We start from the raw sequence: 16,357 nt of genomic DNA, 5'->3' as shown, positions 1-16,357 counted from the left end.
GGAAGTGCAAGCAGGGTAAGGAGGGTATCCACCTGGAGAGGCGGCAGGCACAGAGCTCCACAGCCCCACACTAAGGTAACAGGGAGATTTGTGTAGGCAGCAGCCTGCTGTGGGGGACGAAGCACCAGTGGGATGAGGAAGGCAGCCTTACAGGAGGGAGGCCCAGCTCAGGGGTCAGAGCTTGAGAACAGTAAGAAGAACATCTGGGGCCAGGGGAAGCATGTGGAGTGTTTCAAATATGGAAAGGGAGAAAACTGGAATAAATCCAGTGGTGTTGGACCAGAACTGGAGGTATTCGTGTGAACTCACGGTTTTCACTATGTAGATACAGAGAAATGATGGGTAGATGAATCTAGAAGTGTGTGTGTGTATACAGTATGTACATTTTTCAGCTCTGCCAGCTGAGGGCCTTGGGAACAGTCACCCATCACAATGAGAATACCTAAGGCTCAGATCTTGGCTTCTCAGTATTGTTATCCACTGAAGAAAATGCTCTTTGGGGCCGGGCGCGGTGGCTCAAGCCTGTAATCCCAGCACTTTGGGAGGCCGAGGCGGGCGGATCATGAGGTCAGGAGATCGAGACCATCCTGGCTAACATGGTGAAACCCCGTCTCTACTAAAAAAATACAAAAAAACTAGCCGGGCGAGGTGGTGGGCGCCTGTGGTCCCAGCTACCCAGGAGGCTGAGGCAGGAGAATGGTGTAAACCCGGGAGGCGGAGCTTACAGTGAGCTGAGATCCGGCCACTGCACTCCAGCCTGGGCGACAGAGCGAGACTCCGTCTCAAAAAAAAAAAAAAAAAAAAAGAAAATGCTCTTTGGAGAGCTGGCTGACTCTGGTGCTGAGAAAGGGAAATTGTAAGATAAGCCAGAAACATCTCGTTGAAACCCTCACCCCGACCCCGGTCTGTAGAAAAACTGTCCTCCACAAAACCTGTTCAGTACCTGGTGCCAAAACGGTTCGGGACCGCTGGTGTAAAGCAAAGGGTAAAGAACTTGTAATCAGAAGTTCTGCATTTGAGTCATGACCTCAATTCTTACTAACTCTTACTAGCAAGTTGTTGTGCTTTCTGAGCCTTAGTTTTCTCATCCATGAAATGAGAATGATAATGCCTAATACAATGGATTCCTGGGAGAATTCAGAAGAGATTATGTTAGTAAAAGTACTCTATGAAATCTAAAGTAATATATGTATATTAAGTATTAAATATTAAAGAGAAAAAAATTAGATTCAGACATAAAACCCACATTAACTTAAAATTACGCAAATCAACTTTATTGTTTAAAGAAACCTCAAGTTAACTCCAGTTGGGAAATTCCCTGCAGAAATCTAAAAATTTTTAAATTCTCTTAACACCTGAGCTAAGAGCTAGAGTCAAATTTTCATATGCCACCTAGTGAAGAATACACTGCCTTATGTTTTAGTTTTGTTGTTGGTTGTTTTTTTATTTCAGTAGGAATTGACTTTTATAACTTAAAGGCAAAATTTAAAGCCCTCTGTATCAATAAAAAGAAATATGGGGACTCTGTAAGGTGTATTAGGTCACTTCTCACTTGTGACCCATAGATTCCTTAAACTGTTTATCTTGTTTACAACTATAGAGATTCCAGTTCTATTTTTCAGGAAACTACTAAGAGAAATTCCAGATGTAGAAATCCAGGACAAAAAAAGTCACTCCAAATTAATAAAATTATCAAATACTTCACTGTTTCTACTTAATTTTTTTTAACCTAAAGAACAAGAGCCTGGCACAGTGACTAGAGCCTATAGTCCCAGCCACTTGGGAGGCCACGGAGAACTGCTTGAGCCCAGGAGTTCAAGACCAGCCTAGGCAACACAGCGAGATCTCATCTCTTATTTTAAAAATGTTTAAAAAGAATACATCAAGAAACAGGACTGTGCCGGGTGCAATGGCTCACCCCTGTAATCCCAGTACTTTGGGAGGCCGAGGCAGGTGGATCACCTGAGGTCAAGAGTTCAAGACCAGCCTGGCCAACATGGCAAAACCCCGTCTCTACTAAAAATACAAAAACTAGCCAGGCATAGTGGCAGGCGCCTGTAATCCCAGCTGCTCAGGAGGCTGAGACTGGAGAATCGCTTGAACCTGGGAGGCAGAGGTTGTGGTGAGCTGAGATCGCGCCACTGCACTCCAGCCTGGGTGACAGAGGGAGACTCTGTCTCAAAAATAAAAAAAGAAAGAAAGAAACAGGATTGTTTTTTAAACCGAGGAAGCTGAGGCCAGCCCAAAGACTGAAGTATGAAAGGTGACGTTTCACAAAACTGCAAGAGACCAAAACAAACACACACACAAAGGAAAGCCCCACTCTGTTCACCCTGAGGTCACTTCCTGGTCACCATCACATGATGTTCTGAGGCTCATCAGCATATCCACATGAAGCAGTTCCAGAGGAAGTCTGGTTTTGACATGCCATCCCTGAAAACTTCACTAACATCTAACCCTACTCTCATCATCTACCAAAGTTTGGACTTTTCCATTCTCCCTCAGGATAAACTGCATCTTCTCTGAAACAAACTGCAATGGTTAAGATGTGGGTTATGGAAATAAAACAGCAACCTTTTATGTTTTAAACAGACAAATCAAACCTAAAAGAGTAACATTAACATTATTCACCAGTTATCTATTTGACTTTTCTGACATTAGGGTGTAGTGCTCCCAGTTAGCACCAATCGACACACTGTGGTGGTTTAAGCATGTAGCGTTACTAGCACCAGATCACCTGGGCTTGAATTCTGGCTCTGCCACGTTAGCTATACCTAACTGGTTTTTGGCAAGTTACTTAAAACTCTCTGTACCTCAGTTTCCTCATGTGTAAATGAGGATCATGCTATCTCCCTCACAGGGCCATTGTGGACTAAATGAGAATTTCAAGCATTCGGCATAGTGCCTTACAAGTAGCTAGAGCTCTATGCTAACACTATCATTATATCCAGCACCTAAGCACAGTGTCTGCACACAGTAGGTGTTAAATAAGGTGAAGAATTATTGTGCAAACAGATAGCCTTGCCTATTGTTGAGGTTTAAGATTCCATTCTAGGCCATGCACAGTGGCTCATGCCTACAATCCTAGCACTTTGGGTGGTAGAGGCTGGAGTATCACTTGAGGCTAGGAGTTTGAGACCAGTCTGGTCAACATAGTGACACCTGGTCTCTATTAAAACAATAAATAAATAAATAAATAAATATCCCTTCCAGAAATTAAACGTTAACTTTGCAGTGGAAAATCACCATCACCCAAATCAGAAACACTCTGTACCCAAGTTATACCTTAGCAGGAATGCCAAAAATGAGCTCCCTAAATCCCTAATTCGTAGGTTCTTTTAAAAGGAAATTAAAAATTATAATACAAAAGGACCAGGACATTCTGTTTTCACAATCCATTTAAAGCACAGTCTAGGTGCATCTATCTAATTTTTAGACAAAAATAAAGGAAAAATAATTGCACATCACACTTGCATTTATTTTAATTGTAGTTCTAGCTTGATGTCCAGCTCCTGAACCAGACCTATTAATAGCTCTGTGAAGGCAGTGACCATCTCTGATTATCTTGTACCGCCAGCCTAGGGTAATACTACCCAGTACAGATTGGTACTCAATAACTACCTAAATAAATGTGCTTCTTAAAATAAAGAATCCCACCAGCCTGGCCAACATGGCAAAACCCCGTCTCTACTAAAAATACAAAAATATTAGCCAGGTGTGGTGGCGGGCACCTGTAACCTCAGCTACTTGGGAGGCTGAGGCAAGGGAATCGCTTGAACCTGGGAGGCAGACATTGCAGTGAGCCAAGATCGCACCACTGCACTCCAGCCTGGGCGACAGAGTGAGACTCCGTCTCAAAAAAAAAAAAAAATCCCATCATGGTTATTTTTCAGATATCTTTGAAACGTTCCTTTTTGTACAGAAGAGTTTTTAGACACACAGAGACAGAGCAGGGAGATCCTTAGAAGTCATCTAATAACACGCCCATTCTTGAGAGGCCTCCAAAGATGATATTTGCAAGGAAGTCACAGTCTACATCCTTTATAGGCTTGAGATATCTTTGAAGACAGATGTAACAAAACTGAATCTTAATAACACTCACAAAGAGGAAGAAGGTGCCCAGCTTCTCAGCACCTGATGCAACCATGTACGGAGACCCATGTACGGGGACCAGGAAGATTCCCCAGTTCCCCCAAGTAAGAAGCAGCTCTCAATTTATTCCTTCATTCAACAGACCTTTTTTTTTTTTTCCTTTTTTGAGACACAGTCTGTCTCCAGTCTGTTACCCAATGGAGTGCAGTGGCACAACTCCGGCTCACTGCAACCTCCACTCTCTGGGTTCAAGCGATTCTCGTATCTCAGCTTCCCAAGTAGCTGGGACTACAGGCATGCGCCACCACACCCAGTTAATTTTTGCATTTTTAGTAGAGACGGGGTTTCGCCATGTAGGCCAGGCTGGTCTCCAACATCTGATCTCAAGTGATCCGGCTGCCTTGGCCTCCCAAAGTTCCAGAACTATAGGCATGAGCCACCATGCCCAGCCTCAAGACATCTTTGACGGCCTTCTGTGTACCAAACGCTGTTCTAGGTACCTGGAACACATCAGTGAACAAAGGAAAGATCACTACCCATGTGACACCTACATTTTAGGCAATAGTTAAGTGGCATCTAATAAAATAGAAGAATATCTGTACATTTTAATAGACTACATAGAGCATAATAGTCTAGGTACAAAACTTGATAGTACCTTGGAGATCATTAAGCCAATGGTTCTCAAACTAGGGTATGCTTCAGTATTACCCACAGGACTTGTTAAAACTCAGAATGTTGGGCCCCATCCTCTAATATTAAAGCTACAGGGTACATTCCCTATTTGGAAAACATCTTTCGTACATCCAAATGCCAATGTTTTCCTGAAAGACTTTTTAATCATGAGGGTCAGGTTTAGTCTCAAAGGAACTCTATTTTTTTTAAGTCTATGAACTACAAGTATATACAGCAAATCATAAATAACAGTGATTGGACTAGTAATAATTCTACAATATTTTTGTGCTAACTGTATTTTCTAGAATCTTTACAATAACCATGAATTCCTTTTGTAATAAGAAAAGGGAACAGAAATGTTAATTTATTTTAGAAATTAATTACAATGTTTATTAAAAAACTTTCAATTAGAAAACTATTTTAAAAATCATCAGTTAATATACTGCATAAATTAATACTAAAAGATTTTTTTCCCTAGTACATAATTCAAATAACTTATTTTAGCATTTCAGTTTAAACCTGTTTGGATTAAGGATTAATACCTGTGAAGGAAAAAAAAAAACTGATTTTAACAAAGAAGATAATAAAAACAAAGCTATGATCATTTCAATAGCTGCATAAAAATCACATTTACTATTATTCCACCTGGTAATTATTTATGTCTATACTTTCACTTTTCAACAAATGAATGGAAGTGATTGATTCTAATTACTGCAAATAAATTTAAAAATGATTCAATTATGTTTTTTGAAAGAAAAATTTAAAACGTCTAAGTTTTGGGAAACTTAGGGCACATCCTTGATGTATGCATAATCACACGGTCATATTCCTGGGAATACCAAGGTAAGACACCACCTCAAACCTGTCCCATATCCACACCTTCAAGGATATTCCAATCTAAGAAATATGCCGTTATTACTAAAGACCACGTTCCAGAGATGGGACTAGAGTTTAAAACAATCAGCTAGAGGACACTGACTAAAACAAAATCAACTAGGTCAGGAAATCAACTGTCTTTAAAATGATAGATTTACTCTCTTACCATTCGACAAAAATTCCAGAACACCTCTTGAAGTGCAGACTGTTTAAGTACAAATCACTTTTAAGGAGGGCAGAAAGGAACTACCTGTATGTGTTACATATAATCTACAGCCAATTTTCTCAAAATTAGCCACTAAAACCATAACTCCATATACTAATACTATCTATACTGAAGACTTACTAGGTGCCCACAATATACCAAATATGTATCCTCCTATTTAATCTCCTAACGGCCTTACAAAGTAACTACCAGTATAATAACCATTTTACAGATGAAGAAACAAGCGCAAAGTGATAAATTTGTCCGAAGTCACACAGGTAAGAAGTTAAAGATCCTGGATACACAGATATCCAAGCTATAATACTTAAACTGAGACGCTTAAACCTTATCTTGATCATGCTTTTGCTGTTTGAATTATAAATTTTTCACATTTTAAGAAATCTGAACTAAGCTTTCTTGCCAGTAATATTTGAATATAAAAAAGATGAAAATTGGGAAATAATACAGATATTTTTACGAATCTTTCTAACTCTAAAATCCCACGCAATCTGCAGTGTTACATTTTGAGCACAGAAGGCTGACAACTTTTCCACAAGCACCGCCACTACAAGGATACTGTTAAAATTATCTACGGAAATGCTGCATTAAATTACACCGGTATTCTATTAAAAGGAGGAGAAGGTAGGTTTTTATCTGGTTTTACCTGCTTGGGGGTTGTTTTGGGTTTTGTTTTTTGGGTTGTTGGATTTTCCAACCAGCGAGCTAGAGTGAACGAAAGGATAGGAAGATGATAATCTAATCCTCCCCTACTCCTGCATACAAGAGTAAAGCTTGGGTGCAAAGGCCGGCGGCGCGAACGCGTCCAAGAGTTACGCCTGCCGGGTTGGGCCTTTACTTGGGGTGGGTGCGGACCCGACGCCGCAGCTTCCGGCCCCGGCGAAAACCCCTCGGGGACGCACGGCCAGGGCACTGAGCGGCGGCAGACCCCGCGCTAGTCCCGGGGGCGCGGGACGCGAGGGAGAGGGGATGGGGAGCCCCGCGGGCCCCTTACCGAGTTCGGTGCCCCGATTGTGCGCGGACATGGCGCGGGCCGCTCCGGAGCTGCCGGCTGGTAGGCGCCCGGCCCTTTCTCCTTCCCGCCCGCTCGAGCGCTCGCCCCGCCCCTGCCCGCTCCCGGGGCGGAGTCGCGGGCCCGGGCCAAGAGGTCAGGACCCTAGCCCTATAGCTCCGCGAGGAAATCTCGCTGCTCTCCGCCCCCGTCTTCTCCACGAGGTAAGGAACTGGAGCGCTAGCTAGCTCCCGGAAATAATGCTGCCAACACCCTTTTAAAAATACTGAAGTTGCCAACTGCACGTAATAAAAATATTCCTAGAAACTTTTAACTGTAAGATTACATAACAAGAAGGGAGAGGATCCAAGTGCAGAGCTCAGATCTGAAATGTCAGCAGAGATCCCATATCCCTGTTAGGGAAACCAAGGAGCAAGGGCCCCAGGGCACACTGACTTTTCTAATCTACACGTCATAAAAAGAAGCAGTTATGTGGCCTGAAGAAGGCAAGGGCTTAGGAGTCAGAAGACCTGGTTTCTTAGCCTAGCTCGGGCAATAATTAAATGTGTGACCCTGGGCAAATTAACTGCTTTTCTGAGCTTCATTTTTCTCATCTGTAAAAGGAGACCTTGGCAATTTCTTGGTTCTTTAAATTCTATGATTCTATAAACGTAAAATGCTTCAGCCTGATTTCTCTGACCAAGAGGTTAAAATCGTCGAGACACTCCACAACCTCAATATAGTTAACTTACCTGTACTCACATTTAGAGGCACCTCTGGTATGAAAACAGAGTACAATTAGTTATGACTTGTCTACCATGAGCCAGTTATTGTGCTAGGTGCTTTCATACATCATACATAGATGTATGATAGCATTTGAGTCTCTGAACAATCCTGCCAATAATGTATTTTATCTCCATTGCTATACCTTTAGACATCAAAGTTCTGAATAGAAAGGCATCCTGGTATAGTGGAAATACAGTGGGCTTAAAATGAGTTGAACCCATTAATATACAAGCTCTTCCACTTACTGAATGTAACTTAGTGGTTCTGGAAATAATAGTCTATCTACTTACCTGGCAAAGTGGACATGATCAAAATATGTTCACCTTGCAAAGCTGTTGAATGTATGCAAGGCACCTAGTACATAACATGGCATACAGTAGATGCTTAAAAAATGGAAGCTGTTAATGTTATTGTCAAGTTCACACAGTAATTACTGAGCTGTTTTAAATAGGAATGGTAATATTTGTATACTCCTCTACACTGAGCTTTCAGCCTTGTCCACACACAGCCACTGTTGAATGTTTCGGATGAAACATTCATTCATACATATGAATAGATCCTATTCATACATACTATAGCACTTTTCTTTTTTATATTAACCTTGAAAAAGAGAAAAGCAGACCCTGGAGCTGGCCTGAAACTCACAACTGGACATGGTTTTCCCTGGTTAAACATATACAATTTCACAGAACAGCATCAGCCAAGGCCATTGTGACCATAATGAATCAACAAAAACATAATCATAATCATTTCTGATAATAGAAAACCACGAATATTGTTCAAATATCCCCTATCCTAGCTATTATAACTTCTTTACCAATCAGTTCTAGCTTCACTCCATTCCTACATTTTAGATAAGAATTAAGATTATTATAGAATTATCACCATTTCCTACCATCATCCAGTCCAGGTCAATGTCCCACCTTCCTTCAACTTTCCCCAAATCACCTATGACAGGCCCAAATCCTATGTCATTTCTAACATCCTCTTACTGAGACACTTCACATTAGGTCCCCATGGCAAGCATTCTCCCTTGTTACAATAAGTCAATAAACCCAACTTTGTCAACTTGTAGGTGTGTTACTGGTGGTCTCTGGCTGGAGATCATTCACATCTCTAGAAGATACAAAGGCAATACATGAAATTCTACTTTTAGAAGTAGACACAACTCCAAGCCAGATTCCATACCATTCATTACATAAATGTTTGTTTGTTTTTAAGTTGTGATATCCTAACTTAGTTGAAAAATCAGAATTAGGGCAGCCTCTTAAAGCAAACGTTTTGGCAATGTATCAGTCAAGAATTTCTCAAGGATTTTTTCTAAAATGGACCTGTTGAATGTATTAATCTCAATCTCTGCAGTTTAAAAGTATGTTAATTCGGCAACATTAGGAGAGACAGCAGGGATAGTATGCAAAAAATGAGTTTCTTTCACAGAGAAATGTTTCTGTATTTCACTTTGTGAAGATTCCTTTTAAATTTATTGCCTTATGAAACTTCTAAAGTATCCCTAAGGCAAATCCCCTCAAAGAAAGAGCTATAGGTCACTACATGGGAATCACCCAAGAGCTTTTTCTAAAGCAGTTCTGGGCTTCCTCACAGCCCTACTCAATCAGAATCTCTAGGACCCAGGAATCTGCAATTTTAATGTTTCTTCAAATGATGTTTATGCAAACTAAATGTAAAGAACCACAAACGAGAAGCAGAGGAAAATAAACTATGCATGTCAATCTGGAGCCATAGCCCTAACTGACTGAGTAAAATTGCTTTTAAAGTTATTACATGTTGTATTTTTTAAGCCATGTAAATTTTGCATGCTATTCCTATTCATTGATGTTTTCCAATGTAAATTTTAAATTGCCAAATAAATTACCTAATTATCCTCCTACCCTCACTCCTCCTTTAATTAAATTAAAGCTCTAGGAATATGTAATATTTATCTTGAAGCTTCTAAAAGCCTAACAGTCCTAGGAGATAGGAGTAAAACAAATTTTAAGTTCCAAAGGGCACAGATCATTTGTGCCTGGTTCATCATATATGTAGGATCTAGTACAGTAGTTGGCAAACATTAGACTATAAATATTTGTTAGATGAATGAGTGTATATTGCTGTCTTTGCTACTTTTCTTATACTGCCTATTGTTTTATCAAGTCAAATTTCATTTGATATAGTCTCTACTCCTATGATTTCTAAGAGCAATTATTCACAAGTTCATTAGGTAAATAACCACTTAGACTACAAACTGTCAGCCAGCATTTCTAGGTCAGATAGAGAAAAGTGTAGGAGCAGGGAGGACTATGGAAAAGTGTGAATATTAGAGTCAAAATATTTTAGAACTGGAGGGAGGCTAATAGAACATCCAATTCCTAGTTCATAGTAAAATAGAAAAAAAAAGAATTACACTGAGTCGTTTATGAAGCTAAATTTATTCAATTTAAAGAACACTCTTTCATTCTGAGACTACACTGTTCACTACCAATTTGAATTTTAAAGTGTCGTTTTATAAAGATTGTGGTGACAGATAATGATTTTTTCTTTTATAATAGCCTCAATTGGCTAGAAGCTGACCATTCCGTCTCCTCTCCTGTTTTAAAGTGTATTGGCCACAGAATCCTAAAGCTTGGGAATCACTGATAGAATATATAATACTCACTAATATTAAGTGCTTCATATGAATTAAGCCCTTTCCATAAATGTATTTGGTATTTCATATTTATGAGATTTTTCCTGAAAAAAAATCTGTGTGAGAGAACTATTTTCTCCCTGTACAGATAAACTGAGGCTAAGAGAGATTCACCTGTAAGTGCTAGAGGATTGCTTAAAACCTGGCAATAGGTAATCATATAACAATATATAACCTTAGACTATACACTACTATTCCCTACTATCTCTTGGAAGATAAACTTCTTAGACAAACCATTAAACCTCTCTGAAATTCAGGTTTTCCATATATGCAATGGAGACAATTACCGATCTCATTGGATTACTGGGAGAAATTAAAAAGTGACACGTTAACATTAAAACCTAACATAAAGCACTTATGTCATTTCCATACTCGTCCTTAAACTAAAATCAGTTACCTTCCATTTGACCATGTTCTATTCTCTCATTAAAGTGATTCAATCTATAAAGTATTATTATTGTTAATTAGCTGTCATTTAGATGCATACTTAGGCCTTTTTTCAAAAGGTAAATTTGTTAGATGCCTCCAAGAACTCTACTGATCTAGTCACCTCAATCTAAGTGACACTATGGCACACTTGCAATTAAGCATTTCTCTATTAAATAGATAACCAAAGAAAAGCTAAGCCCCCTCTTATCTGAGAATGTTCTTGCTTTAACAATGTTTTTAGGGGTAACCCCCCAGTGTAACAGACAGACATGCACAGTAACATATAGTAACCTAATAGGAACCACTTTTTAGGTTGTTAATCCCCTAGGTGTAAAGCATAAGCAAGGTAGCTAGTTGAGAACTATTTTCCATTGGTCTGCTTTTTCAATGCCTCATTTTGTTGTTGCTACCTTCTGAAAAATTGCATCCATTTTTCCCCAACGTTGGTCTCAAAGAAAAGGCAGCTAAATACTTCCATGGAATTTGAGCAACTACTAAAAAATGTAATCTGTAATTTGTTATAAATTATGGTGCATCTTTACTATGCTATTTTGTAGACATTAAAAAGAATGTGTTGAACTTTACTGACATGAAAAATATTCTGGAGAACTGAATGACCACACTCAATCCTGGTTTCCTGGAAGAAACCTCTGGATGACACTAAAATAGAGAAGTAATTGATTCATAAAAAGGTAAATTACTGATATTAGGAGGGAACTTGGAATAGCATGACCTACTGGAAATTAGGACCTAGAGAGGAGACTCCAGAGGATGAATGGGATGAGAAGGCAAGTGAAAGCTGGATTCTTCCTGGGTAACTTGAGTCTCACACTGGCTGAAGCTGTACACGGGTTCACTGGAGAGGCAAGAGCTTTGAATAGGTTCCTGCCATGTCTCACTCTCCAGTGGAGGATGACCTGCTGCATATGAGATAACTGGAAAACAGTCTTCCTGGTCTGACATGGATTACTGGGAGAGATTAAAAAGATTTGGTGAGGGACTTGTTTCAACAACTATTGAGCACTCACAACATACCAGTCACCTTTCCAGGGAAAGGGAGACTATCAATGAAGCAGAAAAACATGCAACATAATTTCAAATAGTGTTGACAAGTATGAATAAAATAGGACTAAGTAAGAAGTGACAAGAGATGGAATACAGACCAGCCTAAGGACTGAATGCAAAGAAAGGATCAGTCAAGCAAACATTAGGTAAGAGTGAACCAAGTAGCAGAAATATCAAGTGAAAGACACTTGAGACAGAAATGAGGCCACTGTGGCTAGAGCAGGGTGAGCAAGGGAAGTATGAAAAAGTCACAAAAGGTCTCAAGAGCCAACTCATCCTAAGAATTTGATATAATGGGAAGCCATTACAGATCTTAACAAGGAAATCACCTAGTCTCTTCAAATCCTAAAGCAATTACCTTTCCTACTATGTGGAGTATGGATGGGACAAGAGCCAGACAAATGAGTAGGGACAAGAGGGAGCAGTTACGAAGGAACTGAGAAAGGTAGCCTGCCTAAGGTGGTAACAATGGAGAGGAGACAAAGCACAGCTTCAGAAGTGCCCATAGAACTTGCATATAGACATGAGGATGAGAGAGAACAGAGTCAAGGATTTCCATGTCTTTTAGTTTGAACAGGTATAAGTAAGTTAGTACCAGTTAGTGGAATGGGGAAAGGTTGAGGGAGAAACAGGTTTGATTAAAAAAATCAACACTTACGATAGGTAAGTCTGAGAGTCTCATGAAAGGTTAAGATGGAGCACTCAACTATGCTGTCAAACTCTGGTGCTCAAACAGGCAGTCCAGATACACAACTTAGAACGTATCAGAAGATCCTGAATGTCCTAACAGCGGATGATATTTTTCTTTAGAGAACAGAGCTAGAAAGTACAGCCCAGATCTGAAGTCAAGAAAAAAAAGGAGGAACTGGCAAATACAGGAGTCAGTAAGGTATAAAAAGACCTGGTCGGGCGCGGTGGCTCACACCTGTAATCCCAGCACTTTGGGAGGCTGAGGCGGGTGGATCACGAGGTCAGGAGATCAGGATCATCCTGGCCAACATGGCAAAACCTGTCTCTACTAAAAATACAAAAATTAGCTAAGTGTGGTGGCGCTGCCTGTAGTCCCAGCTACAGGAGGCTGAGGTGGGAGAATTGCTTGAACCTGGGAGGCAGAGGTTGCAGTAAGCTGAGATTGCACCATTGCACTCCAGCCTAAATGACAGAGCGAGCCTCCATATCAAAAAAAAAAACCAAAAACCCAGGAGCGCAGTTTCATAGAAGCTTAAAAAAAAAAACATCAAAAACAAGCACGTGGATGATTATTGAATGCTTCTGAAGGTTTAGAAAGAGAACAGAAAAGTGACCACTGCTCTAGAAACATGTACTTAAAAGTTTTGTTAAATTCTACTGTAGGATTCTACCATTACAAAGTGTGGTAAGCAGACTAATGACTAATGGCCCCCACAAAGATGTTCACTCTATATTCACATATGTGAATATGTCATTCTATATGGCAAAAGGGACTTTGCAGACGTAATTAAATTGAAGATCTTGAACTGGGAGGATTATCCTGAATTATTCAGGTGGGCCTGATATAATTACAAACCTCCTTCTAAGTAAAAGAATAGGAAGCAGGAGATGCAGAGTCACATTCAGAGTAAGAGATTAAAAAACAGACATGCTGGACATAAAGAGGAAGGAACCATGAGCCAGGGAAGGCAGCTGACTTCTAGAAGCTAGAAAAGGCAAGGGAACAGATTGTCCTGTAGAGCCTCTAGAAAGCTTGCAGCTCTGCTGACACCTTAATTTAAGCCTAGCAAGACCTATTGTGGACTTCTGACCTCCCAAACTGTAAGATAATAAATTTGTGTTGTCTTAAGGTACACATTTGTGGTCACTTGTTATAGCAGCAGCAGGAAACCAATACACAAAGGACTGTACCTGTACAGGGTCATTAGACTTTTATGAAACCTAAGTAGAAATTCCCTTGGTTCATAAATAACAAGCAACTTCATGATTCCAATCTGATGACACAAAACTTTATTGAGGGTAAATCAGACTCTGATTAGAGTCTGAGCAACTGCTGGTACAATGACAACACTGCTGCAGTCCAGAGGTTCAGGCATGTAATAAGCTGACACAAAAATACTACCACTCTATGAAAGCCTATGTGCATCACCAGTTGGCTCCCCTGTATTTCTCTTGGCCATCACAGGCTGTCACAGCCTACAGTGCTTTCTTCTGGTTATCACAAATCCTCAAAAATTAATCTCTTTGGTTGACTCATATTGCTTTTAAGAAAAGTTATCAAGTGTCACTCACAAGACTGATCAGGAGAAAAAGGAAGTTGGCAAAGATGTTATTTATTCATGTCAAGTATTTCCAACTTACTCATTTAATATGCCCTCTATATTTTAAAAAATAAATTACAAGTCTAAACTCAGTCAATCCAATTTATTAGAAGGTTTTAAAAGGGCTTTCTGAATGCCACCCAAATTTAATTTAAAGAATGAGGTAAAATTCCATACTTCTTAAACCACTGCAGGTCTATAGTAATCCCATTCTTATAAAATCCATTCTATCTATCTGTATATACATACAGAGATGCCCTAACATGTATTAACGGTCATTCGATTTTAATAGGTTTTTGACGAGTGGTAGGATTTTAAGTGATCTTTCAGCTTACTGCTAAAATTTCAGTTGATTTTTTTTCCTATAACTAGCATGTATTCTTTAAATAATCATTTAAAAAGGCATGTCAAGCACTTCTATCCAATCTGGGAATAGAGGAGGTAAATGAAACACTAGCAAAGGACTAAGAATTTCAAAAATTCAGTGCAAGTAACTGAATCTCAATATTATAAAGTAATGTTTACTACAGATTTATCAGCTTATCTTTTGCTATGGTTATGATACAGAAAAACTTTCTATTTCCACTTATAAAACTCAAATTAGTAGTTTTTCCCCAAAAAAACCAAACATTGTTTTGTTTTAGAGGCATTTTATTTAGACAACTAAAAACAATTAGATGTTCAGAAGCAGTGTACAATGAAAGAGAAATCAAACCAGTTACTTTATCATGTATTTCCTCTTCTTTACAACTGAGGCAAAGAGAAAAAAAAAAAAAAAAGGGCTTTCTGCTTTAAGGAAAAAGATCAGAAAAATAAACCAATATATTTTTCTTCTCCCTAATAACATAAACAGCTACAAGAACCCTAATTGTAATACTAGAAATTGGATGTTGGCTTGTATATATTCATTAAAAAGATAACAGGCCACTGTACTGTAAGAGGATAACTCCACCTCCCTTTATCTGACACTCCTGAGTTTTCACTTACAGGTAACACCAAGTTAGTTAGTTGTTCCAGCACTGGAGATAATTCATTTTCCTCATTATTTACTGCTGTTTCTGCCTTAAGCAGAGAGTAACTCTGGAAGGCTGATGCTTTTCTCTGCTTGCTCATTTCAGTCAGTTGTATATGAACTGTGGCATATGATTGACGTTCAGGCCTTAACATCAGGAGCTGAAGGATAGATGCAATCTGAATTCTCTGAAGCAATTTCTTCTATAAGTTAAAAAAAAAAAAAACAGTCGCATTAGTCAACTTAATAAAAGAAAGAAGCAAATCTACATTTCCGTGTAATGAAGGAATAAAAAAGTGTTTGTAAAGCATACTCCGGTAAGGGGAAGAAGAGAACAACTGCACGTGCCACTAACAACTAGACTCATGTCATTGAAAAGGCAAATAAAGAGTTCATCTGTTTTATCCACTAGACTCTCTTACACCATAACTCAACCTCCAAGGGTCCCTTTCTGGCCTAAATTTTCAAAGACTCCAACTATCTAATAAACCCTGAATTAAAGTCATGTCTTTGAAGGATCTGCGCCCTCTCTTTTAGTGATTCAAATCCTAATATTTAGTGCTATTTAAAGCAAAACATTAACCATCAACATTAAGTTTCAGCAAGAAGGTGCTTAACAATAAAAAATTTAAGGAAAACTCTAATTGGGTAAACACCTTCCCAATCTCCCCCAAAATCATCACACCCAGTTCCTCATGGCAGCAATCTGAATTCTTCCTTATGATACCCCCACTCATCAATCTCACAATTCTAACAAGTCTAAAAGACTCTCAACTGCATCTACCTTTTTCTGTTCTCACTGCAATACCCTTATTAAAAAATACATGATAGGCTGGGCACAGTGGCTCATGCCTGTAATCCCAGCACTTTGGGAGGCCGAGGTGGGCAGATCATGAGGTCAGGAGTTCAAGACCAACATGGTGAAACTCCCATCTCCACTAAAAATACAAAAATTAGCCAGGCGTGGTAGTGCACCTGTAATTCCAACTACTCAGGAGGCTTAAGCAGGAGAATCGCTTGAAACCAGAGGCGGAGGCTGCAGTGAGCTGAGATCGTGCCACTGCACTCCAGCCTGGGTGACAGAGCGAGACTCCATCTCAAAACAAAACAAAACAAAACCTACAGGATCACTCATCTAGACTACAATGCCCCCTAACTGGTCTATGTTCACTCTTGTTCCCAGTCCAATTCTCTGTACGTGCCACAGCCAAGGCAACTTTTTTTTTTTTTTTTTTTT

General features: G+C 39.5%; 2 protein-coding genes across 6 annotated transcripts in view; both read right to left on the bottom strand.

Moving 5' to 3' along the window:
* DERA (deoxyribose-phosphate aldolase (putative)) overlaps positions 1-7,081 on the bottom strand; it is a 144,239-nt gene extending 137,158 nt beyond the window's left edge. For 3 of the 4 annotated variants that reach the window (XM_011954487.1, XM_011954501.1, XM_011954478.1), the window contains exon 1: positions 6,858-7,081. In XM_011954487.1, the coding sequence (XP_011809877.1) occupies positions 6,858-6,888 (31 nt within the window). In that variant the 5' untranslated portion in view covers positions 6,889-7,081. The remainder of the gene's footprint in view (positions 1-6,857) is intronic. The other variant, XM_011954497.1, reaches the window with a different exon arrangement.
* A 7,660-nt stretch (positions 7,082-14,741) lies between these two features.
* STRAP (serine/threonine kinase receptor associated protein) overlaps positions 14,742-16,357 on the bottom strand; it is a 21,622-nt gene continuing 20,006 nt past the window's right edge. For both annotated transcript variants that reach the window (XM_011954442.1, XM_011954450.1), the window contains one exon: positions 14,742-15,323. In XM_011954442.1, the coding sequence (XP_011809832.1) occupies positions 15,262-15,323 (62 nt within the window). In that variant the 3' untranslated portion in view covers positions 14,742-15,261. The remainder of the gene's footprint in view (positions 15,324-16,357) is intronic.

The sequence above is a fragment of the Colobus angolensis genome, unplaced genomic scaffold (genome assembly GCF_000951035.1).
Source record: "Colobus angolensis palliatus isolate OR3802 unplaced genomic scaffold, Cang.pa_1.0 Scaffold11, whole genome shotgun sequence".
NCBI classification, from domain to species: domain Eukaryota; kingdom Metazoa; phylum Chordata; class Mammalia; order Primates; family Cercopithecidae; genus Colobus; species Colobus angolensis.
This window is presented reverse-complemented; position numbering and strand designations above follow the sequence as displayed.